We start from the raw sequence: 22,896 nt of genomic DNA, 5'->3' as shown, positions 1-22,896 counted from the left end.
AGCAGTCACATTGACAGAAACAATGTGATCGATTTCGCTTTGGTTGTCAATTACATTTCTGAACGAGTTTATTTTTGCGACTCGATTCGCGAATTTTCAAAAGAATCGCTTTAATAAAAAATAAAGAGGCTGTTAGATAACTACGTGAATTTTCCGACAAGAACTGATACAAATTATGAATCTCCAAAGAGCTTTTCAGCGAGTATATGCCGTTTTATCGAACACCAATTTGAACACTGTATGTATCCACGATTTCATCATTATGTTTATTTAATAAATTAAGTTCTATTTTATATATTTACAGCTTCATACAATTTCTGCTGCTGCCCCTGATTATTCTGAACCTATGGCAGACATTTGTGCTCACTCGAAGAAGTAAAACAGTCTCAAACCTGTTCACAAAAATGTTTATGAAAATTACAAAACTACATCCATATAATGTTATATATAGTCACTGGTTCTATTAAATTCAATAGCAAATCATCCGAATCTTACAATCATATGCTTTTTTCTTATAGACTTTACCATGTAGCTATTCAGTCCGTCTGAAACACACCAAGGAGGAGATAAATGAGCATAGAGCTAAAGTTATGGCCAAAGGACTGCCAGAGAGAAAACCTCTGCCGGGAGTAAAGAGTATAATCCTTGTAGCCTCTGGAAAAGGAGGAGTTGGAAAAACTACTACTGCTGGTGGGTATTTTTCTTTCATAAATCCACCTATGCTTTAATTCCCTTTTTTTTGTGAAGATCTCACACACTTAGTTCAAAAGTATGTTATAACACACCAATATGGATCAAGAAATGATTCTGATAACACTATTTCTGAAACATATTACTATAAATTCTTTTTTTATATGTATAAATCCTACAACTATTTTTATACTATTCACAAGACCTTAACCAGCTTTTGAATTCTAAAGGGAGAATGGGGTTTTAACGTATTTTTTTTATTGCAGTGAATCTCGCATGTGCTATGAAGGTGATAGAGCCAGACAAGGAGATAGGTCTTCTGGATGCCGATGTCTTTGGTCCCTCGGTGCCTCTCATGATGAACGTCAATGGAGAACCGATGCTGAATGATGACCATCTCATAGAGCCTTTGCTCAATTATGGTGTTAAATGGTAACAATCTCATAGAGTTGGAATAAAGTAGTTACATCTACACTATTTTTGAAAAGAGGAGAGATTTATGTTATCAATAAGCATAGAAACTAAGACTGATTTAAAGAAATAGTTGGCTGTATTTTATCTATGTACTGAAACTACTTCCTGCAATATGGAGAAACCTTAATAAAGAAACCTACACACTAAATAATACAAACCAACATTTATATCAAAAGTTATATATAGAACTTTAACAGTTGGTCAATACATAGGGGTCTTGACCTCTCTTGAGATGATAAGTTTACTTTTTACCCCACTATAAACTTATCATCCTGTACTCATGAATTTTAGTGAAACATCTTACTTCTTGCTCGCCTTGACAGCAAATGGCCTGACGCTTGCATAAGCTGTTAAATCCTCACTGCCTTTTTTACATCACTGCATACGTAACAGGCTTATGTAAAACTTTACATTCATTCATTTTTCAACATTAAAATAATCACTGACAAGGACATACAAAAATCCTCTTTTTTGGGAAATTGGTTAAATCAATTCAAAAATCAATATTTCAGCATGTCAATGGGCCTCCTGGTTTCTGGAGAGAATGCAGTAGTATGGCGCGGGTTGATGGTGATGCAGGCGCTCGAGAGGCTCACGAGGCACGTGGCGTGGGGCCCGCTCGACTGCCTCGTGGTTGACACGCCGCCAGGGACTGGGGACACGCATCTGTCGCTTGCACAGAACTTACCTATTGATGGTAAAATTTTTATAATGCAGACTATAATGATTAAAAGAAACCCCAAGTTCCATAACTCCCCAATTTACCTAGGTAGGGCAGTTGTTTCCCAGTAGTTTTCGTTGGAGACAACTGGTCTACTGGTCAGATGTTAGGGACATCTGACCTTAGGGTACATCTCGCTTGTGAAAGTTAGGTGCTATCTATGGCTAATCAGTCTTTCTAAAATTAAACTTTCTTCTGTGCTAACTTAAGACTCGCCAAATGCGCACTGTTTACCGATTAGAAATAATGTAACCATGACCTACTTGTTTTGCATCACATTGCCACATACTTTCGACAGCCCAACTCAATACTCTTGCAAAGTATTCACAAGAAATGGCATGTGTCAATTTGCTTGAGCAATCATGCTCTGGTTGTTTGGAAGAAATTCAGTTTATACTTGTAAGTGTAATGTCTTATATTTTTATTTTATTCTTTATAGGAGCTCTAGTAGTGACTACGCCCCAGTCAGCAGCCCTTCAGGTCACGAAACGAGGAGTCAACATGTTTGAGAAGCTAAAAGTTCCTATCATTGGCATGGTGGAAAATATGTCGCACGCTATATGCAATAAATGCGGCTCCAAAAACTTCGTGTTCGGCAACGACACCAAACAAACTGCCGACCAAATGGGCCTCGAGATTATAGAGAGCTTTGAAGTCGATCACAACATGTCGGAGTGCATAAATAGTGGAAAACCAGCTATATACGCGCTCCCCGACAGCACGCACGCAGAGAAATATAGACTGCTAGCTAACAAAGTGTTTAAATATATAGAGAATAAGGATAAAGCACAAGTGGAGGCGAAAGAATAGACGCACAATACGCCACGTGTTCACCCGTAGTTGTTGTTATATTATATTTCTATTTTATTGATATACAAATAAACGTTTTATAATAAAACTGTGTTGTGTACTTTTCTCAGACTAGGCTTGTAGTGGAACGCAGATGCAACGACGCGAAAGAATGATATTAAATGAAGCAATTTTTATTAATTATTGTTATTTATTAGAGAGTGTAAGATAGTCAATTAAGGACAATTATAATAAACAGTTTAAATAACAAAAGCACTTTTATTATGTAAAAATTTATTCGGAACAATATTTTCAGGAATCTTTATCATCTATGGCCAAACTGAAACTTAAGAAAATAAATAAAAAAAAAAATAATACAAAAATATGTGTCTTTTAAATACTTTAGATAAATCAAATTATTTATGTTTTTATGACTACATTTTATTATTTTATAAGGAAGATGAAGCACAAATCTTCGAATTGTGATACCAAAGTTTCACTTATGGCTACTGGAATATTAAAATTCATAAAAAGAGCATTTGCGTTTACATTCAAAGATCTGTTGTCTGTTATTCAGTCAGTAAGTACAAAATAGATATTTTTTTATATAAATATTTACATTTAATCACAACAATTAGAAAAACGGAATGAAAATGTGACGGTATAGAGAATGAAAGCGGGTTACGTTCAGTCTGAGTACATACACTTACACGCGAAGGGCCCCGCTTAGAACATATCACGTCTACGCGGGAAAGGAAGGAGTTTACTATTTTGGCACGCTTGAACGCAGCATTGAATGTCTGGCACTAACACAAGCTCAAAAACAATCTCAATGTTTTGAATCGCCATAACCAAGCAATTGCAAGTGACTCATTGCGGTACTTGCGTTATATTTCCTCTCGTTTCAAATTCGAAAACATATTTAGCTTACGTCGCTTTAAATATAAACGTTAAATAATACCAAAAACATTATAGCTTCCGCCGCATTTTATGCAACTGTCGTGACGTAACCCAAATATGTCTTCAACGAACTTGTAAGGTTATTTCGCCATGTTTTTCGTTGCTGTGTAGGTTTTACATGCAATGCTGAATTCAAGTGTCTATCGTCGGGATCCCAAACACTATCTATTAAACAGTGCTAGGCAGGTAAATACTAGTCCTATCATATAAAAATTGACGATATTGAAATCATGAACCGTGGATATATCGGTTTGTTATCAAAACGTAGGTCAATGACCCGACACATTATTTTATTATTATTGATCGACCAAATACGTGCATTTTTATATAAAATTTTGTGTTGACACCACTTGTTTTGTGTTATGGGCAATTTGCGGCTATCAATTCTTCAATTATTTTAAAAAAGAATTTATACAACATCATTTAGCAGGACTAGAATCCTTGTTATAATTTTTCGATGTGCATTGTCCAACAACAATTTATTTATTAAGAGTGTTCATGAATCATAAATCTTGGTGATACACAAATGTAAGCAAACTGCCCATAACACGAACCGAACACAACAGGATATGGAAGTAAGCTCAATGTTCACAATTGTCGACTAGTCAGATTGTCACATAAAACACCGAATTGTATGAAATATTATTCTTTCCTCTTGCACCATAACATCTTATGATTAAAATATCAATTGTCTTTCACTGTGCATACATCGTACACACCGCGGGCCGATTCTACCACTTCTTCTTGTGTTCGTCCATACTGACGCCGCCGGGGCCCAAGTACACGATCATTAGGAGACCGCCAATCACTGATAAGGTCTGAAACAAACACAAACATAAATATTACAATTATATATCCAGTAGTCTGTATTCGACAATTTATTCGATTTGTTTTCATTATCTTAAAAAGGTTGCCAGGTACATTTGTTTTATTCCACTGGCAGCATAATATTCTATTTGCATAGACTCACCTTATACCAAAGACAATACAATCAAGCAATGAAAAAGCCGACTTAAAGTTGATGCTATTTTATTTACTCTAAAAAAATACTTTCAATATATTTTTGATTTCAGATTTTCTGCCACATAATACCATATCATGATGATTAGAAACTCAACCAGACATAATTTTATTACAATCGGAGCACATTAATTACAGCGATTATTTTTGTATACCCTTCGATTACATGCCAAATACACTATTGAAAGTTCATCCAACTTTTATTTCCTTCATGCCTATATGCTTTTAATTTTTGTTATTATTTTTATTTTTTGTTTCTTTTGCTTATGTAATTGACTTTTGAAGTCGTATAAATCAAGCAAATAATAAAAAAAAAATACCTGGAAGAAGTCATATTTAAGGAAGTCCCTCAGCGGCTTGTAAGAGGGTACAGCCCACCACGCGTTGTGGTACAAGTTGAGCACAGACAGTACCACCACCAGCATCAGAGCCGACAGCTTGGTGCGGTACCCCACTGTCACCAGGATCATCAGCACGCTGCCGAGTAAGTCTTGCACGATCTGAAAAAAGGTTGGAAGAAAAGTTAGCGTCAGACATTTTGTCTTCATTGAACATTGCGGGGATACGCTGAGGGGATACGATCGAGTGAAATTTGGAGAAAACTACCCTGGTGGTGGAAGCCTGGAAAGTGGTGCTAAAGTTTTCCCCACAGATTTCTGATTCTTCACAGATTTACTGTGTCAATAGATTTTTGTGGAAGGTGTCAAAAGCTATTGTTAATAACCTTGCAGATAGCATATAATCTATACTAATATTATAAAGCTGAAGAGTTTGTTTGTTTGAACGCGCTAATCTCAGGAACTACTGGTCCGATTTGAAAATTTCTTTCAGTGTTAGATAGCCCATTTATCGAGGAAGGCTAGGCTACTTTTTATCCCGGTACGGGAAGTAGTTCCCACGGGATGCAGGTGAAACCGCTGGCAGAAGCTAGTTGATCAATAAACATAATACATGTATCCTTTTGCAAATGTTCAAGTAAAGAAGATGACATACACACATGCATCACTTTCCACATTGTGCCCACATCAGACATTATTCGAATTGTCTGCCATATAACCTTGATTTACTTATCAATATTCAAAAACAGGTTAACAAAATCGAGAGTGAATCTATTATAATACATAATGTAGGTAAAATTCATATTGAATTAATCGGCGAACTATTTATAAATTTCCGCAAGATCGTGACGTCACTAACGTAATGTGTTCAATGAGTTGGACACGTTATTCCACATTGTTTCCATAAATCTCATTATGTCTGTGTAAAGGTTAAAAGGGGAAATATATTAAGGTTGAAAATTCTCGACAAAAATATACTTAATTTGATTGGAGTAGCAGGCGCAGGAGTTCATAATACTTCACGTAAAAATTCTGCTATAGAAACAAATTCATGAGATGAAACAAATTCAAATTCATGCTGCAAAGAAACTGTTTCAAAACAGGTTCCAACTGTAAATATTTTTTTTTTGCTACTTGTAATTCCTAACACGTCTATATTCAAATTAATCCACGCATCTCAAGCATGGTTTTGGCTAAAACTGGATTTGACCAAAAACACCTTCAGTATATTTTACGACTATTTTTCAAGTGATTTAAGTTTCTGCGTCTTTTTCCCTCCAAAAGTTTTTTTTTTTTAACTGCATTTGAAGGCATATTTTTACACAAAAGTTTTTTTTTGTACCAACCTGCAAGAAGGAAATTTCGAATCTCAGCAGTGTGATGAACATGAAAGCCAGTAGAATCCTGCCAGCCAACTGCAGGTAAGTCTTGGGCTTGTTCTCGCCTAACGACGGCACACCGGCGAAGAGGCTGCGCCCCTCCGCACGGGCCTCCGCTACCACAAGCAGTAGGGCTCCGATAAGAGCCAAGTTACGCAGCAAGAACTGCATGTCCCATAATATACTGTAGGCGAAGGTCTGGAAAAGAGTAATTAAAATTAGAGAATTAGAATTGAGGATTGTGGGGGTAATTGTCTGCGAAAACTGGAAGATACCTAAACATACTTTTTTATCGTCCCACTGCTGGGCACAGGCCTCCTCTCACGCGGAGAAGAATTGAGAATTAATCACCATAATCATAAACCATAATCTAAACATAGATTGAGAATAAATAAGGATAGAAAGGTCAAAGATAAAATAAAATGTATGTGGTGTTCGGAGCCATATTTTAACTGCTCTGTAAAGTGACTAGCAAATGATACATTAGTATTTTTAGTACATAAGGAAAAATGTGTTATTATTTACAGTTTGCAATTAATTTTATCTTAACGAAAGAAACGCTTGCAAAGCATGAGAAACACTTGTAAAAAAAACTGCAAAGTCATAATGACAAGCTTACAAATCGCAATATTCAGTACCTATATTTAATTGTTTATAAAACCTCTGATAACAGGAAATGGAAGTACGCACAAATAAATAGGGAAACGGTTTTGAATGCTAAATAATGTTGGTCATTGTGTCTTGATGGGATAATGACCCTGAAGTGAGGTGACTGTTACACTGGCCAATTACCTAAGTATTCACTATAGACGTGTACAGAAGATATTTTATATGGTAAATTAACGAAGTTACTATACTTTCTGAATACCAAATCAAAAACTTAGCTACTTCAGCTAAAATGAGCTGAAGAAGGTTGAGATGAAGATGATATTTCAACATTTATAATTTATTCCCATTGATTTACAAAAGGTCCAGTCGGAACTCCGACCTCCGCGTAGTTGAAAAATATTGAGAGATTTTAACTAGTTCTAATTGATAAATTAGTAGTAGATGGGTATTTTTGGGTGTCACTTATACTGATGACGTGTTTTCAGTTCAAAGGTTGAACAGTGATATTGGGTTTTACTGTTCGAAATCACGGCGTCATATCTGGACTTTACCTCGATTAAGACCAACAGTTTACACGGAAATAATAATTTAAATACGTGGGAATATTATCATCACTGGTATTTTTATTATTTTAAAAATTCGGAGAAGATTACGTACTGGTGAAAACCAGTTGTAGATTTTTTATTAAAAAAAAAAAACCGGGAGTGCGATTAATACAAATATAATGTGTCATGTACATAGTTTTTCGGGACTCTGCCAGTACTGAGAGCTTATTACCTTGCGCATACAAAGTATAGCTCATCAGCATTTGGATTCACGTGCAGTGCTAGTGTACTAACAGCTTCGGGATTGTTCTAAGGAACTTGGTAAAATAATCTTACCTGTAGTACTACGATGAAGAATAGAACTCCACACGCGATGTCCACCTTGAGCCTGCCGAGCACCATCACGCAGCCACCCAGTTGGCCAACTAAGTTTATTATCTGTAAACAATACAATCATACTTTAGCTAGATATAATAAATTATTTTTTAAAAATTATGACGATGAAAAAAAAATTGTTAATTTCGAATTTTCAACTAATAACAACGCTTCACTAATAACGCAAATATATAGGTTACTAGCCGTTTTCCCGCGGTTTTACCCGCGTCCCGTGGTAACTACTGCCCGTACCGGGATAAAATATAGCCTATGTTACTCGTGGATAAAGTAGCTTCCGAATGGTGAAAGAATTTTTAAAAACGGTCCAGTAGTTTTTTAGCCTATTCATTACAACCAAACAAACAAAGTTTTCCTCTTTATAATATTAGTATAGACAACATACATGTACAGATACATGTAAGTATTTGGCTAATAACTTTCAATCGGTATTATCTAAATCTTGACTTGGAGGAGGAAATTTGGTTTTCCTTCAAAAGTAAATGACTCACTGACTGCGACAATAAAAATCCACCTGTCAAAGATACTAGGTATTTGAATTGCAATCTACATTTTTGTAAATCAAATCAGATATTTTCCTTGAATGCAACACACAAATCGGCACCCGTATAGGTACCGATCAGGGAATCCAATATTCTAAGGAGCTATTATAATCTGATTAATCAATAAACTAATGCTAAGTGAATATTGGTAACACAATAAAAAGCCATTACATTTAATTACCAGACAAAAGCCTCCCGCGGGGCTATAAGTCCCCCATGCGGTTAATTATTGGGCAAATGTAGTAGAAATTACACGCCGAAGCTTGAAGGACATTTGTACAATAACATGCGTAGATTCAGTACTAAATGTAGGCTGTTTCTGTGACTAATTTACGAAAGGTTAACAATGTAATTTAAATTGTAGCTACTATTTGAAAACTAGCTAGGAATTAGACTAACGAACTCATAAGTTGAAAAGGTTAATATTATTATAAGCTTTAAATAGGGCAATTTCTACTCTAGTTTTATAGATAGTAACTGAATTATTTTTTATAAGTTTGATATTTTAACTGACTACCAAAAAATTAGGTTCTCAATTCGCCTCTTAATCATCTCAAGACATTTATTAAAAAGATAGCATGTATATTAAAACTAAAGCTATCATTATGTTCTTCAAGCAAAACTGAGCAAAAACTAAACGCAAATTAAAAAGCAAAGCTGCGCGCGAAAGTGCTTCGTAGAAAAAGCGAAAGTGATGTGCCGAAACGGTACATGAAGTCATGAGTATACAGGTACAGTTGTACTGGGCCGACTGGCCGAGAATGCGATTTTTTATTGACTCGTTGCTATAGCAACGCTCTTATTCATTCACAATACTTTCGGGCTTCGACCACTTGATTAGTAAATTCACTAGTTGTAGCCGATAAGAATTCACGTTCAAGGTATCCGTTTAGTTATTACTCGTTGATTGAGATTGAAACAAGGCATCTATCTACAAGGAAGAAGGCAAAAATTATGTGGTCCGAAATTACTACTACTATTTCCATCTCTGATGTAGTTAAACCAACCCAAACGGAGGTAAAGAAACGCTCGCGATCGCAGCAACAGGTTGATTGAGAAATAAGGAAAATTATCAAGTTAATTCATTGTTCTTTATCGCTTGTATATTAGCTGTGTACCTGCAAACCATATACAGCAGAAATCAGTTTTTATCGACTTCCCAAAAAGGAGCAGATTCTCAATCCGGATAAGATCGAATTATTTATTTATATGTATTTTCTTAATTTATCGCGGGATAGAAACTTATTTCCTTTTCAATCTCTGGCACTGGTCTGATATCTATAACGCCTCTCTTGCTAACATTTATCCCTGACTGACCTTTTACATGTTCTTCGAACTTCTCATCGAACTTCTCGCGGTCAGTAAAGAGTTCAAGGAAGGTCTGTGCTCTGCCCGAGATATTATGATACCGGTTCAGAATAAGAACATTAGAAGACTCAGGATACCTCTGTGGCTATTTCATTATTTAAAAACTGAAATCTCACACTTTTCTGTTTATTTCTTTTACCGAAATCTCAGTCTATTACCTGATTGTTTCTTTATATGGTTATATGGTATTATATAATTATTTATTTATCCAAAAGCGTTACAGACTCCTGAGTCTGATTATGATTCGAGAAATGAAGACTAACTCTCTAAATATAAATATATGGCTGTATACTAATTAATGTTCTTCAAAGTTCAACAAGGATGCGAGCGTCCCAGAACAATGCAAACAGAAGACCATTTTGGCACTGATCACCAAACAATAATACTTAAATACAATATCAATAAGTAATAAGCAACACGTGCACATAAAGATGATGTGACAGTGCAAGATGTCGTGTGCGGTGCCAAATTCAATATTTATTTGTTGTCTCAACTTACTAATAACATGCTGTAATCATAAACATTGCGTTAATTTAATGAGCTGTCTTGTAGCATGAAGGCTTGGCACTTAAATTGGTCTCTCAAGTTTTTCTTTTTTTATATTGTATATGTCAGTGAATCGGGGGTTGGAGTATTTACGCATTACATGCGTGTAAAAGTTTAAGTTCTCTCGGATTCAAAAACTCGTTGCCAAAGAATAAACAAAGAATCAACTTTTCAGATATCCCAAATAAACAGAAAAAATTCTCGTGGGATGTAAGGTTTATAAATATCTTCAATATTGGTGATTGTTAAATGAAATCCCATGGCAAAATTATAGCATTGAACGGAAATTGCTGAATTGCTAATAATTGAGGTAAAAAGAGGTTATAAGATAACTAATAACATGTGGAGATAAGTGACTTGCGCTTTGATATAAAAATAATAAGATGTTTTTAAAACAAAAGATAATTGTTAAACACTCCTATTAGGTACGCCAGTAATCAGTAAGCTGTAAAGAATACGAAATCTGTAGTTGCAAAGATACACACTTTTGGGGTCGGTAACTAATGAATAATCCAATAAATAGGGAGAATTATGAACACGTAAAATGTTTCACTTTCTGGGCTTCAGCAAGGATTTATACTCCAATTCCAACGAAAACATTTTTGCCAATATCGCAAGTGTCTTTGTGATTTTGTAATGCGATTGGGCGTTGCTTATGGAACTTGTATGATTTTAACAAAACTGATTTGTAGCTTCCTCTAAATCTCTACCAGACAATATGTACATATACCATAATTCTATGTGTAAAAGTGTGCACATGGTCTTTATACGCGTGAGCTCTGGAGCGTTTAGTGGTGACACAAGTAAAGACAATATATTATGCACGTTTTACACACACAAGTACGACTCACCTGCTTTCGTGGGATAAAACATACATGCAAAACACCAACTGAATATATCTATATGTTAACTGGGATAGTAGGATAAACTCCAAAATACTCACCACAAACATTGTGGCGAGGAACTTGCCGCACCCCCATGACATGTCCATGTAGTCGCGCTGCTCCGACCACTGGAACCACATGCGGAGCCCGTCCTCCAGGAATGTGGAGATGAGGCACAGGCGCGCCACTGTTGGCAGCACATTCTTGCCTTTGCGGATCACCTGGGTGGACAAAGGAGTTTGAGTTTAGGACAACCTCTTTTTACGTCAATTGTGACTCCAAAAAGTCTATTTTTGAAAATGGAATGTCACCACCTCTTGAAAGTTGAACAAGAAGTTCCCTAGCATACCTAGTTTATACTTACATACTTATGCGTTTATTAGGGGTAACCGGTGACCGAGAGGCGTGGGGTTCAAGGAATTCAACATTTCAGAACAGGTTTTTAAAACTTGTGCTAAGTATCATGTAGCATCTCTTTGACAAAACATGCTAGCTACGGTTTTAAGTTGCCATTTTTTGTTACTGGCATCTTCTATCATGATGATGACTTTTATTACGAGGATATGGATCCCCCTAAATGCATGGCATTTAAAAATAAATAACTGAGGTAAAACGACAGTACTGTGCTAATACAATACACCACCTGATTAATCTGAACGAAATAATCGTGATAATAGACTATTGAACTGAGACTAACACGACGAAATCAAAATAGTATGTAAATACACGTGGAGGTATATAAATAACTTCAACTATGATACAGTGACAAGACTATGTAATGCATGCGTATTCGATTTTCCTCATTACAATAAATGCAGAAATTGACACACGCCACTTTAAGCACACGTCAATAATCGAACTATAGATTTACTCTAGAGTACGTCCTACATACCGGTCAAACGGAGAACAACCATTTTTTGAATTCGGTTAAAAAAATATATAGGAAAATGATGTATGAATTCTATGCAAGACTTATAGAAACAAAAGCTATATAATAAATGATGAAGTAGCGGGCCATTCAACACACTTTCACCTTTCTATAGCAGCTAAAAACTAGTTCCTAACATAATGCTTTCGTCACTATTATAAAACGTATGTTACTAAGCAACTTTTAATCGTAATTTTGCGATCCTTTACATAGTAATTTTTTTGACACCCTAATAAAATCAAAAAAATTTTGTAAGAAATACTCTTTAAATTTTATATTTTTGGCAATTATGAAAAATAGTGCTACAAGAATCATTATAACTGAAGAAAAATATGATAAGGGAATGTGAAACATCTGCATTCCACTATCCATATGTCTCTTCTTTACATTTTATATGTATGCATACAATGAGCTGTCTGCAGCAACACTCTGATGTATAAACATACCTGACCCAGATATTGCAAAAAATATGCACTTGACAGTGATAGTACATGATCAATCAATCAGTTATTTATTTTACATTATTTACATTCCCAATCATAACTAACTAATTAAAATGTCATTACTGGATAATAATCATTATTTAACTAACAGTCAAATTATCATAACTGTTTCCAACACAAATTAGAAAAACCTCATTCATGCCTCGTATAAAAATACCCATCTTATCAATAAATATTGTAATATTTTATTACTAAATTAATGTTACACACACTTGATGAAATTGATAGTACAGCAACGGAGATAAGATACAGCACATGAGCTTTAATTTTCATAATTTAATTACTTAATATGTCTTACTGAAACTAAGATAAGTTACCAACTACTTTATCATTACTTAATTGATAGCAAAAATCAACATCACATCCAATTTTCTGGAATAGCCAAGAAGATGATAAATAAATGGGTTTGCATGATCTTTGCAGAGGTTTGCAACATCATCTGCCTAGCCTTTTCGAAACAATGTTGAGGTCGGCTTTCAGTGTTAACTGCATACAGCTGAGAACCAGTGTTTTACATGCAGCAACTGCCTATCTGATCTCCACAACCCAGTTAGCCGGGCAATCCTACACTCCTTGATAAGACTGGTTGTCAGACTGTTGGCAAAAACCAGTACAGTATGATACTTCTTTAAATCTGTTTTTCTATAGTACAGTGGTATCAACTGGGAACAAATCTGGATAGCTAGTTGCCACCTAGATATTATTGCAATACATATGTGATAAGAGCATTTACACATTACATTGACAAGATTATCAAGTAAACATGATTTATACTGAGGTTGAAATGATATTTTTAGCAGATTCATACCATTGTTATTTCTATAAACAGATTTACTTAAACCATGACCTGGCACAATCATTTATTTATTATGAAAGTTTCAATAACTATTCACAAATTAATCATTGAATCTGAAGAGATACATCAAAGATTTTGATGTCAACTAACTTTAACTCCAAAAATAAGACAACAATAAGACTTGTTCAAAATGTGTATGTGAGAAATGATAGACATAAATATACCTGAAGCAAGTGAAAGGTGCTAAAAAGTAAAAGTTAAATTATTGTCTATGAGACTTGTAACTGAATATTTTTTTAAGATCATATTCCCATTCCAATAAAAAGATATAAAATTAAATTAATGAAAGCCTGAGCATATTTGTTTTCTACTGTACATACTGAGTAAACTCATTTTCTACATAATGTACATAGTTTTCTGAAAATACAGGAGACAAAAGACCTATAGTACTGTGTTCCCTTCCTCTCTATTCACATTTTTACTTAAGATTTTGAACATAATTGTGAATTACACAAAGGTGCTTGTGGTAATAAAGGCAAGACAATTATATAAATAATAGATAATCTTTGATATATTTCAGACTTACAACTTTTGTAAGTAGATGGTATAGCTAGGTAAGTACATAGTATAGTAGTCTAGTATAAATGTTATTGTCATGGGCTGGTTGAGGAGATAAAGTATGTTTTGTAATAACATTACACACTGCTCAGGCCCCATAACATTAAATTGTATTGATATAGATTTGTTATCTGCTTAGGAGAGGATAAAACTTATACTGTAGGCATATTACTGCCATTACTTTGGTCAACATATAATACTTTACATTTAAATCAGTGTAATTAACAGGTCTTTTAAGTAATTAGATTAATCACTTGACAATTTTGGTGATGATGTTTACATTACCTATTGCTTCTAAGAGCTTTTCTTTCATTCAAATCGCAAGTTAAACTGTCCAAAATAGTTTTGCAATAATGAGACTTGATTATTGAGTGAGAGTAACTATCTGCTGGTGTATTACTGCATGAATTTAACTTATGAAATCAAAAGATAAGTAGGTTAAAGGGTGAGACATCTGTAGGACTACAAACTTACAAAGCTGTTTTAGTTTTCTCACTGAACATCACTGACGCGTTATGATATGACGGTTTTTCTTACTTTGGCAACCAGGCGGCTTTATTGCTATACTATTTATATTATCCTACATATGCGATTCAACACATTCAAGAAGCGCCAACAAGAAAATAAGTTCGGTGACGTGACAATCCCATCCAAAGTACGATTTCAATTTACCCATTCCAAACAAATTAATACACAGAAACATACGAATATTCCATGAAAAGCCTACCTGATCTGCAACATCCTCGGCTGTAGACACATATTCGTTTGGAATTTGCATTTTTAAAGCCGTTTCACAAGCACATTCACTAAAAAATGAAATTTCACTGCCGTCGAAACGAAACCGTCACGTCAGTCCTTCGCCGTCGAATGACGTGTGGACAGTTGGAATACACTTCCTGTTCAACTAATTATCTTGAGCTCATTATCTCATAATTACTTAAACAAAAATAATGACTTATAATGAAATTAATTTGTAATTTATTTTACCTAAAATTTTGAAAGCTCTTCTTATATTTTGTCAGTTTTTTTATTAAAGAAATAGACAACGACCCGGATGTTTTTATTCAGATTCATGCTTGTATGTGATAAAACGTCAAACTGATAGCAACGTTTGGTTTTTTAATTTATCGTAATATTTATTTTTGTTCTACTAGTCTAATTATAAACCGATTCTATTTTATCTAATGAACTCTTTACTTAAATCAAAGCTTTTTTACTCATTCAGAGTGAATGGAGGGACTATGATAAAATTGATGTTATTTTTTTTTGGTAGTTAATGCTTTGTTTGTCGTAGTTGATAGTGAGGAATTTACTAAACGCATATGTCATCAAGTAAGATCGGGTAAAGAGCGATTGCTCATTGTGGTATTTATTTGTTTGGAATTAAAAATAAGATTTCGAGTAAGTAAAAACGTTATTTAATTATCAGCAACAGCAACCGATACTTTGTAATATCAGTGACTACTACATAAACATAATCTTTATACTTGATAACCTATTTTTTCAGAAGATGCTTGAGGTAACTTGCAATGATCGTCTTGGAAAGAAAGTGAGAGTTAAATGCAACCCAGATGACACAGTTGGAGACCTTAAAAAGTTAATAGCAGCTCAAACTGGCACACGATACGACAAAATCGTCCTCAAGAAATGGTACACAGTGTTTAAGGATCACATCAAGCTATCTGACTGTATCCTTTTTAAAATACTTTAGATCCTTCAACCTAAGGTCCCAAACGACCTTCCCGATCATACATCAGCTAGCATAGTAAGATAGAAATAGTTTTAGCATAAGCTTAGAGTGGAAGATGTAAGAATGACATTGTTTATTTTGATACCAGTCTTACCTAGGGATATTGGGTTGCCCGGGTAACCGGGTTGCCTGGGTAACTTGGTTGAGAAAGTCAGATAGGCAGTCGCTCCTAGTAAAACATGGGTACGCAGGTGCATCTGGTCAGACTGGAAGGGAAGCCGATCCCAACATAGTTGGGTGGGAAGGACTGGCAGACGATAATGATTTATTAAAACACAATTTTGTTTTCTACAATCTTGTACTTCATTTGTTTTTTCTCCCTGCTGTTTTCTTAATAAGAAAAGAATGTTAAACCTTAACTCACAATACAGATGAAATCCACGACGGCATGAACTTGGAACTGTACTACCAGTAGGAGCTGGTGAAGGAGTCTGATACAATTAAATAATAATGTTAACTTTAATACCTTGTATTTATTAATAAGTAAACTTTAAGACTAAAGATGTTGATGTTTTATTCATTTACAGTCCTAGATAACTTTATTGTTTCCTCAATCAATGCAATTTCTTTTCTAACATATTTAATTTTAGTAAAGTAGTAAAAGGCTTTACTGTAAGTTTCATCAAAATCTGTTCAGTAGTCTTGTGCACAGAGTACATTTATATATACTGAGTCTTGTGTGAAAGGTTTAACCTTTGAACTTGATTATACATAAATAAAACTTTTAGGTGTTTGATTCGTTGCATTATAAGAGCGAATCTATACGAGGGAGACGTTTTTATCAAGAAAAATATTTAAATGTCGATCTTTTAGATTTTTTAGGGCAACATTTTTAGTAGAAGAAATATAAATAAATACAAAAATATCATGGAAGATATCCGATCGCTTTCAGTATCATATCATTCAGTACTTCCGTTTTGTTTATGTTTTCGAGACTTTTCCTTCGTTCCTTGTTTTGTAGTCTTTGTCATTCATTCATTCAATGGCGGCCATTGTGGTTTACTTTGTTTTGTCAAATTGTGAAAAAATTAAATCTTAATTTTTGTCTGTTTATTGATAAAACCTAGCTTCTTATACTTCCCTTGTATGAAGACGGTGCTATTAGCGTTATAAATATTTGTTTATATGATAAGTATAGTGTTATAAGTAGTTATAATGTCTGAAGTTGAAGGTGGGTATCGTGCCAATATTAGAGTGATTAGCATTAGGACTTGCGATTAATATTTGTTGATTTTCAGAGTTCAACCAGCAAAAGCCTGCAAAGACGGGCAAGCAACATAACATATTACCAATATGGGGTAATGAACAGACTATGAACCTGAACCCACTAATATTAGCAAATATTCAGGGCTCTAGCTACTTCAAAGGTAGGTAAGCAAACATACCAACGCACAGGAGCTTGGACTTCGTTTGTTCCACTTTATTTAACTTTCGTTTGTTACCGTTATGTTTCTGTTACTGTTTCTGATCCGCTTACTGAGTCGCCGCAATCGTAAGGCTGGCGAACAGTTTTCCCGCTGTTTTTAACGACATGAACTAATTAACATAAATGTTGATAAAACTGTACTTTTCTACCAAATCGTATTTCCCATGTTACAATGTAATTGATGACTAATAAAAAAAAGCTTCTGATAAGGTTTTTATAACTCAGAACAATGAAAACATAATCAATTATTCAAACAACAGAAACAGTAACAAATGAAACGTCTGAATAGTTTATCTAGAACTCATGATTACCATTATCTGCAGTGCACCTATTCAAGCTGAAGACATACCACGAGGTGGTTGACGAGATCTACTACCAGGTGAAGCACCTGGAGCCCTGGGAGAGGGGCAGCCGCAAGACTGCCGGCCAGACGGGCATGTGTGGCGGCGTGAGTATGTTCAACCGTGTCATACTTTGATTGTTGTATTATTCAGAGTTATTATGGCACATAGCTTTTAAGTTTTGAAGTTACATGCATGTAATAGAGAGGGGGATCTACCATAGAAGGCACGGGGAATTCCCAAAACCATAATTTACTTGTGACATCACACTTATATATTTCCCTGTACAGAGCATTCCCTGTACCTAATCAATATCAGATGCATCCTACCTTTTTCAAGAGCTGGAACCTGCCTGATGTCATTTATATTTCAACTGCTTACCTAAATAATGAAATAATTGATATTTCGTGATACATTATTCCACATTTCCATTGTTAATTCAGAAGATCAAATCATTATCTCTTGATATGAAACAAAGCTGATTGTCCACAGGTACGCGGCGTAGGCGCGGGCGGTATCGTGTCCACAGCATTCTGCCTGTTGTACAAATTGTACACATTGCGTCTCACGCGCAAGCAGGTAAACGGCCTGCTGCAGCACTCCGACTCACCCTACATCAGAGCACTCGGTAGGTATGAGTATAACATTATTATACTTTTTTATCTGTATCTTATTTGTTCCTACATATCTAATGCTTAAAATCTGGACTGTTATTAAATGGTTTTGAACTTGGTCAAGTTTTCTAGATAAAGAAAAAAATCTGAAACCTAAGATAAGACTTCCAATCTTGTGAAATTTTATATCTTCCTTTGCAATATGTTCCCAGGATTCATGTACATCCGCTACACACAGCCCCCAGCAGACCTTTTCGACTGGTACGCAGACTACCTAGACGATGAAGAGGAGGTAGACCCTCGCGCCGGGGGCGGAGGCTCCACCACCATCGGTGCCCTGGTGAGACAGATGCTCATCAAACTGGACTGGTTCAGCACTCTCTTCCCCAGGATACCAGTACCCATCCAGAAGCAGATTGAACAGAAGTAGGTAACTTTGTACCCTTCTACTAACCATTAGCTATTTTGTTCTAAATTTTTAATTCATCATTTTCCAGATAAAAAAATATAAAGCATGACATATCCTATTTGCGATTTTTGTTCAGTTCAATAAAGTATATTTCTTTATGTTATTGCTTGATCATAATTCATAACATAACATTTCACACTGATGATTCTAGCAGTCCTGTGCAGTCTACTGACGACAATCCCGCCTAACGTGAGGATTATCAGGAACTCGTTTAGAATATTCACTATTATATCTTATAAATTATCAATAATCAATATTACAGAGATATGCACAACTAGTGGACATTTTTCTAACTACGCAGTCTTACTAATGGTCTGAAAATACTAGGCTAGGGGAACACAACAGGCAGTCAGCAGCTAACAAGCCAGCTGCGAACTACCGCGGCGGCGGCGGCGGCGCCAGCAACGGCGGGAATAGCGCGGGCGGGGGCGGAGGCAACGTGGGTCCCGCTCCCTACAACCCCGGCAGAATGGACGCCGACCGGAGGGAGCACGATGACCGAGACAGACGTGATTATGGCGACAATGACAGGTAGTTTCCTCTCGCGAATTTCTCATTTAGATCACAGGATGGCTTATGGCTGTATTTTATCTATATCCGGAATAATTGCATCTAATCCATATTTTTCATATTTCAGGTACCCAAAAGACAGAACGAGACGTGACGACCGCGACAACAGGGACCGTGATCGTGATCGCGATCGCGACAGAGACCGCGATCGTGACCGTGGTGACCGCGATCGAGACCGTCGCGATCGGGACCGCCGCGATCGCCACCGCGAGAAGTCCCGATCACGCGATCGACAGCGCCACCGGTCAAGATCCAGAGATCGCCGCTTCAGATAATGTTCAGCTTAACATAGATGGTTATAATTGTGTCTTTATGAATGAATAATAATGATGTTCTTGATTTCGGTGTTTTTCTTACCACCTTTAGAAACAGTCAAAGAAATATTCAAAGTTGTGGGACACAACACTTTCCAAACATTAAATTTTACAGGCCTACTCATGTGCTTGAAATAGATTTCATTGAAGGCAGAACTTAGTCATGATGATTCACATCTTTGAGTCTACTCTGCCTCAAAAGTGTTTTGATTCTACAATGATTCACTTTGATTAAAGAATTTAATTATTGCGGGAGTAATGGAAATTACAGATTGCGTGTTTTATTCATTGAACAATTCACAATATTTTCCTTTCATCTGCCATTCATTACATCATATACAATTGATAGAGAGGATTTAATTCAATTGCACAATGCGCACATCATCATGTACTCTTGTAATATTACACAAGATCGTATTTGGTAATAACAGATAAAACGGTACCTAATAATCTAGCTGGACATGAAGAAATAATGATGAGTTCATATTTCAAATATATTTTATTCCATTGTAAAAAGCAAACTGCTTGAGAAGCAGCTAGAGTTAGATATTATTTCAAATTATTAAAACAATAGACAAGCTTAAAGCTAACAATAAATTATGTACGCAATGGAATATTATTTAGATCTATGCAGCTGAGCAAACAGGTTGCTTCATATTACGCGGCAGCGCCTTTTACCGCCTCCTGCTGTTCAAACTTGGGGTATTTTCCTTCAACATTAGACCATGAAATCTTGCTGTTAGATAAGTCTCTGACAACAGCTGGCACGTCAGTCAGGGGCAGTCTCACTTGTCCCATACTATCTCTTTCTCTCAACGTAACAGTATGGGGTTCTTTGATAGTGTCGAAATCGACTGTGATAGCGTAAGGCACACCCAGCTCATCAGTTCTGGCGTATCTGCGACCAATCGAGCCGGAAGAGTCGTCCACTTTGTGCGACACGTCAGCGTCTATCAACCCATGGGACAGTTCCCTGACGAATGGCTGGAACTCCGCATTGCCACTGAGCGGCAAGACGGCGCACTTCATTGGGGCGACCGTAGCTGGTAGCGAGAAGTAGGTCCTCTGCTCATCACCCTCCCTCATCTTAAAGTTATGTTCCAAGATAGAGTACAGGATCCTGCCAACACCAAATGAAGGCTCAATGACACTGGGGATGATCTCCTCAACGTGAACTGTTTTCTGTGTCTTCTTTACACTGACAAGGTTAGGTGTGAGTTTGAAATCACCATTGGGAGTAGACAGAATATATTCTCCATCTCCAGCCAATTTTGATTGCAGTTCATCTAATGCTGCAGAGTCCATAGCTGCTAAGCCATCATTGATAAGTTTAGCATCTTTCTTGAACTCTTTACCAATGGCTGCCTTGTTGGGCACAGCTTCAACCACTTCAATCTGTTTGGGAGCTGGCAATTTCTTCTCAGCAGCCAGCCTGATGCCAGTGGCTTTGGTGTGCTGTGTCAAGTCATAAGCAGACCTGTCAGCACAGCCCACACACTCTACCCACCCATAGCTGGTGAGACACTCAGCATCCCAGCAGTCACAGGCGTAGTGAGCCATCTCATTACCCATGTGCTGCCTAAACCTCAGCTTCTTGGGGTCAATTCCTACAGCCAACATGTATAAGTGGATTCTGGCCATGAAGTAGCCCAGAGTCTCATTGTTAACAATGCCTTTAGAGACAGCATCACCAATAGTCATGATTTCAGCAGGCTTGCCTTGTTCCTGGCTATCAGCAGAGTAGAACAGCATCTGGGTGTCCTTCACAGAATCAAACTTGGGATGATCTTTAGTGTCACAGAAGTGCTCAATTTCACACATGGTGAATTCTCTGACTCTGAGGAGACCAGAACGTGGGGAGATTTCATTTCTGAAGGAGTTGCCGATCTGAGCAGCGGCAAACGGCAGGCGCCCTTGATTGAACTCCAAAAGGCGTTTAAAGTTAACAAAAATACCCTGGGCAGTTTCTGGCCTCAGGAAACCTTTAACTAACCCACTGGGACCAATCTGGGTGTTGAACATGAGGTTAAATTCAATTGGAGGAGTCAGGTCATTGCCACTGATGGGGGACTTCATGTTGAACCTTTGCATCAGAGCTGACATCTGGTCCGCTGTCATACCATCCAGTTTTACAAGAATATCTTCAATCTCAGCCTTGAGCTCTGCAGTTGTGTTCTTCTCACTTTTGATCTTTTCTAGGTGAGCTTTAATCAAATGGTCCAGACGGAAGCACTCTCCAGACTTGACATCTTTAGTCATAAGGTCAGCAAACCGTTCCACATGCCCAGAAGCTTTAAGTACTGGTTCAGGAGTCAGAATGGAGCAATCTACCTCCAACATCTGCTCTTGTAGGATGAAGTACTTTCTCCAAAGTTGGATCATGTTGCTCTTGAGCGCGCATCCCATGGGGCCGAAATCAAACTGGCCAGTGATGCCACCATAGATAGCAAACGACTGGTCATAGAAAAATCTCCTTTTAATAAGATCCTCCATTTTAGCGCGATCAAAAAGTTCTTCTGCCGGAGCCAGACTTAACTCTTTGTCCTCCAGAACCTTCTTCCTCGCCTTAAGTTCAGCGACAGCTTTCTTCACGTCCATTTCTGGGGCTTTCTCCTGTTTAAGTTTCCTGACTAAATCACCCTGTTCTTTGACGCTGGCCCGCAGCGGCGCCAGTATTTCTTCAATTTTAGGATCAGCCATGATTATTTCTCTCTGTGGATTCGGTATTTTGATCTTCCTGTGAAGCTTATTGCTGCCCCACTGATTGTGAGATAATCGCACTTGACTGCAGATAGATGGAAGGTTTTTACTAAAAACACTACTACACTTATATACTAACGCTACAACGTTTCTCATTTAATTGAGTGCAAATTCGTTCCTTTAATATTAATCCATCTGGCAGCCGGTAATTAGCTTTTGATCGCGTGGTAAATGACGAAATTACAAAAGTTTCAAGAAATCTACAATCACTTCCATTTCATTCTAAATTCACGAATTTTAAGCATATGAGTAAGACAACTTTATACATTTCACTCGAGTGAAAAAGAATGCGAGGAATAGCTAATGCTCCAATTCATTGCATTTACGTTGACAGAAAAGAAAACGTGAAACGTGAGCCAAAATGTCACTCTCTGAACGTCACAAAATTATGCGTTCATTGACTGAAATAATTAATGAACTTCCATTAATTATTGCACCAGATTTAAAAACAATGTTTACGGCAAACTATAGGTCAACAGAAAAACATTTTTGCAAACAAGCAACTAATTTGATATTTAAAAATACTAAAAAGGGGACTATCAGTTAAAA

At 36.5% G+C, this 22,896-nt stretch overlaps 5 protein-coding genes across 6 annotated transcripts; 3 read left to right on the top strand and 2 right to left on the bottom strand.

Annotated features, from left to right (window-relative positions):
* Positions 1–9: 9 nt before the first annotated feature.
* LOC124637540 (iron-sulfur protein NUBPL) lies at positions 10–2,947 on the top strand. Its single transcript, XM_047174056.1, has 5 exons — positions 10–238; positions 519–690; positions 957–1,122; positions 1,677–1,861; positions 2,325–2,947. Exons 1-5 carry the CDS (start codon positions 176–178, stop codon positions 2,693–2,695), a joined length of 957 nt encoding a protein of 318 aa, XP_047030012.1. The 5' UTR covers positions 10–175; the 3' UTR covers positions 2,696–2,947.
* A 4-nt stretch (positions 2,948–2,951) lies between these two features.
* LOC124637550 (surfeit locus protein 4 homolog) lies at positions 2,952–15,027 on the bottom strand. Of its 2 annotated transcripts, XR_006985247.1 has the most exons (7): positions 14,831–15,027; positions 11,318–11,479; positions 7,862–7,963; positions 6,339–6,569; positions 4,975–5,154; positions 3,909–4,452; positions 2,952–3,877 (listed from the first exon to the last, which is right to left on the bottom strand). XR_006985247.1 is itself a non-coding variant. In XM_047174070.1 (6 exons), exons 1-6 carry the CDS (start codon positions 14,879–14,881, stop codon positions 4,366–4,368), a joined length of 813 nt encoding a protein of 270 aa, XP_047030026.1. In that variant the 5' UTR covers positions 14,882–15,027; the 3' UTR covers positions 2,952–4,365. The 2 variants fall into 2 exon arrangements, 1 of the variants encoding a protein (XP_047030026.1); XM_047174070.1 differs by having other exon boundaries at positions 2,952–4,452.
* A 316-nt stretch (positions 15,028–15,343) lies between these two features.
* LOC124637551 (ubiquitin-like protein 5) lies at positions 15,344–16,354 on the top strand. Its single transcript, XM_047174092.1, has 3 exons — positions 15,344–15,504; positions 15,611–15,791; positions 16,225–16,354. The coding sequence occupies exons 2-3, from the start codon at positions 15,614–15,616 to the stop codon at positions 16,266–16,268; spliced, it is 222 nt and encodes a 73-aa protein (XP_047030048.1). The 5' UTR covers positions 15,344–15,504; positions 15,611–15,613; the 3' UTR covers positions 16,269–16,354.
* Positions 16,355–16,821: 467 nt separating this feature from the next.
* Positions 16,822–19,612, top strand: LOC124644049 (pre-mRNA-splicing factor 38B-like). The gene is made up of 7 exons (XM_047183240.1): positions 16,822–17,024; positions 17,092–17,220; positions 17,603–17,727; positions 18,113–18,248; positions 18,447–18,660; positions 19,031–19,234; positions 19,341–19,612. The coding sequence occupies exons 1-7, from the start codon at positions 17,009–17,011 to the stop codon at positions 19,546–19,548; spliced, it is 1,032 nt and encodes a 343-aa protein (XP_047039196.1). The 5' UTR covers positions 16,822–17,008; the 3' UTR covers positions 19,549–19,612.
* Positions 19,613–20,067: 455 nt separating this feature from the next.
* Positions 20,068–22,575, bottom strand: LOC124644021 (glycine--tRNA ligase). The gene has a single exon (XM_047183200.1). The coding sequence runs from the start codon at positions 22,441–22,443 to the stop codon at positions 20,245–20,247; it is 2,199 nt and encodes a 732-aa protein (XP_047039156.1). The 5' UTR covers positions 22,444–22,575; the 3' UTR covers positions 20,068–20,244.
* Between the last annotated feature and the right edge of the window lie 321 nt (positions 22,576–22,896).

Source organism: Helicoverpa zea, chromosome 2 (genome assembly GCF_022581195.2).
Source record: "Helicoverpa zea isolate HzStark_Cry1AcR chromosome 2, ilHelZeax1.1, whole genome shotgun sequence".
Classification (NCBI taxonomy): Eukaryota; Metazoa; Arthropoda; class Insecta; order Lepidoptera; family Noctuidae; genus Helicoverpa; species Helicoverpa zea.
This window is presented reverse-complemented; position numbering and strand designations above follow the sequence as displayed.

Excerpts from the sequence above, each read along its gene's own strand:
- LOC124637540 (XM_047174056.1), top strand. The coding sequence starts at position 176 with ATGAATCTCCAAAGAGCTTTTCAGCGAGTATATGCCGTTTTATCGAAC. Across the intron at positions 239-518 it reads CGAACACCAATTTGAACACT|ACTTTACCATGTAGCTATTC; the intron begins GTATGTATCCAC and ends TTTTTCTTATAG. Across the intron at positions 1,123-1,676 it reads CTCAATTATGGTGTTAAATG|CATGTCAATGGGCCTCCTGG; the intron begins GTAACAATCTCA and ends TCAATATTTCAG.
- LOC124637551 (XM_047174092.1), top strand. The coding sequence starts at position 15,614 with ATGCTTGAGGTAACTTGCAATGATCGTCTTGGAAAGAAAGTGAGAGTT. Across the intron at positions 15,792-16,224 it reads TCACATCAAGCTATCTGACT|ATGAAATCCACGACGGCATG; the intron begins GTATCCTTTTTA and ends CTCACAATACAG.
- LOC124644021 (XM_047183200.1), bottom strand. The coding sequence starts at position 22,443 with ATGAGAAACGTTGTAGCGTTAGTATATAAGTGTAGTAGTGTTTTTAGT.
- LOC124644049 (XM_047183240.1), top strand. Across the intron at positions 18,249-18,446 it reads ACCCTACATCAGAGCACTCG|GATTCATGTACATCCGCTAC; the intron begins GTAGGTATGAGT and ends ATATGTTCCCAG. Across the intron at positions 19,235-19,340 it reads GATTATGGCGACAATGACAG|GTACCCAAAAGACAGAACGA; the intron begins GTAGTTTCCTCT and ends TTCATATTTCAG.
- LOC124637550 (XM_047174070.1), bottom strand. The coding sequence starts at position 14,881 with ATGCAAATTCCAAACGAATATGTGTCTACAGCCGAGGATGTTGCAGAT. Across the intron at positions 11,480-14,830 it reads CCGAGGATGTTGCAGATCAG|GTGATCCGCAAAGGCAAGAA; the intron begins GTAGGCTTTTCA and ends TTGTCCACCCAG. Across the intron at positions 7,964-11,317 it reads TCCTCGCCACAATGTTTGTG|ATAATAAACTTAGTTGGCCA; the intron begins GTGAGTATTTTG and ends TATTGTTTACAG.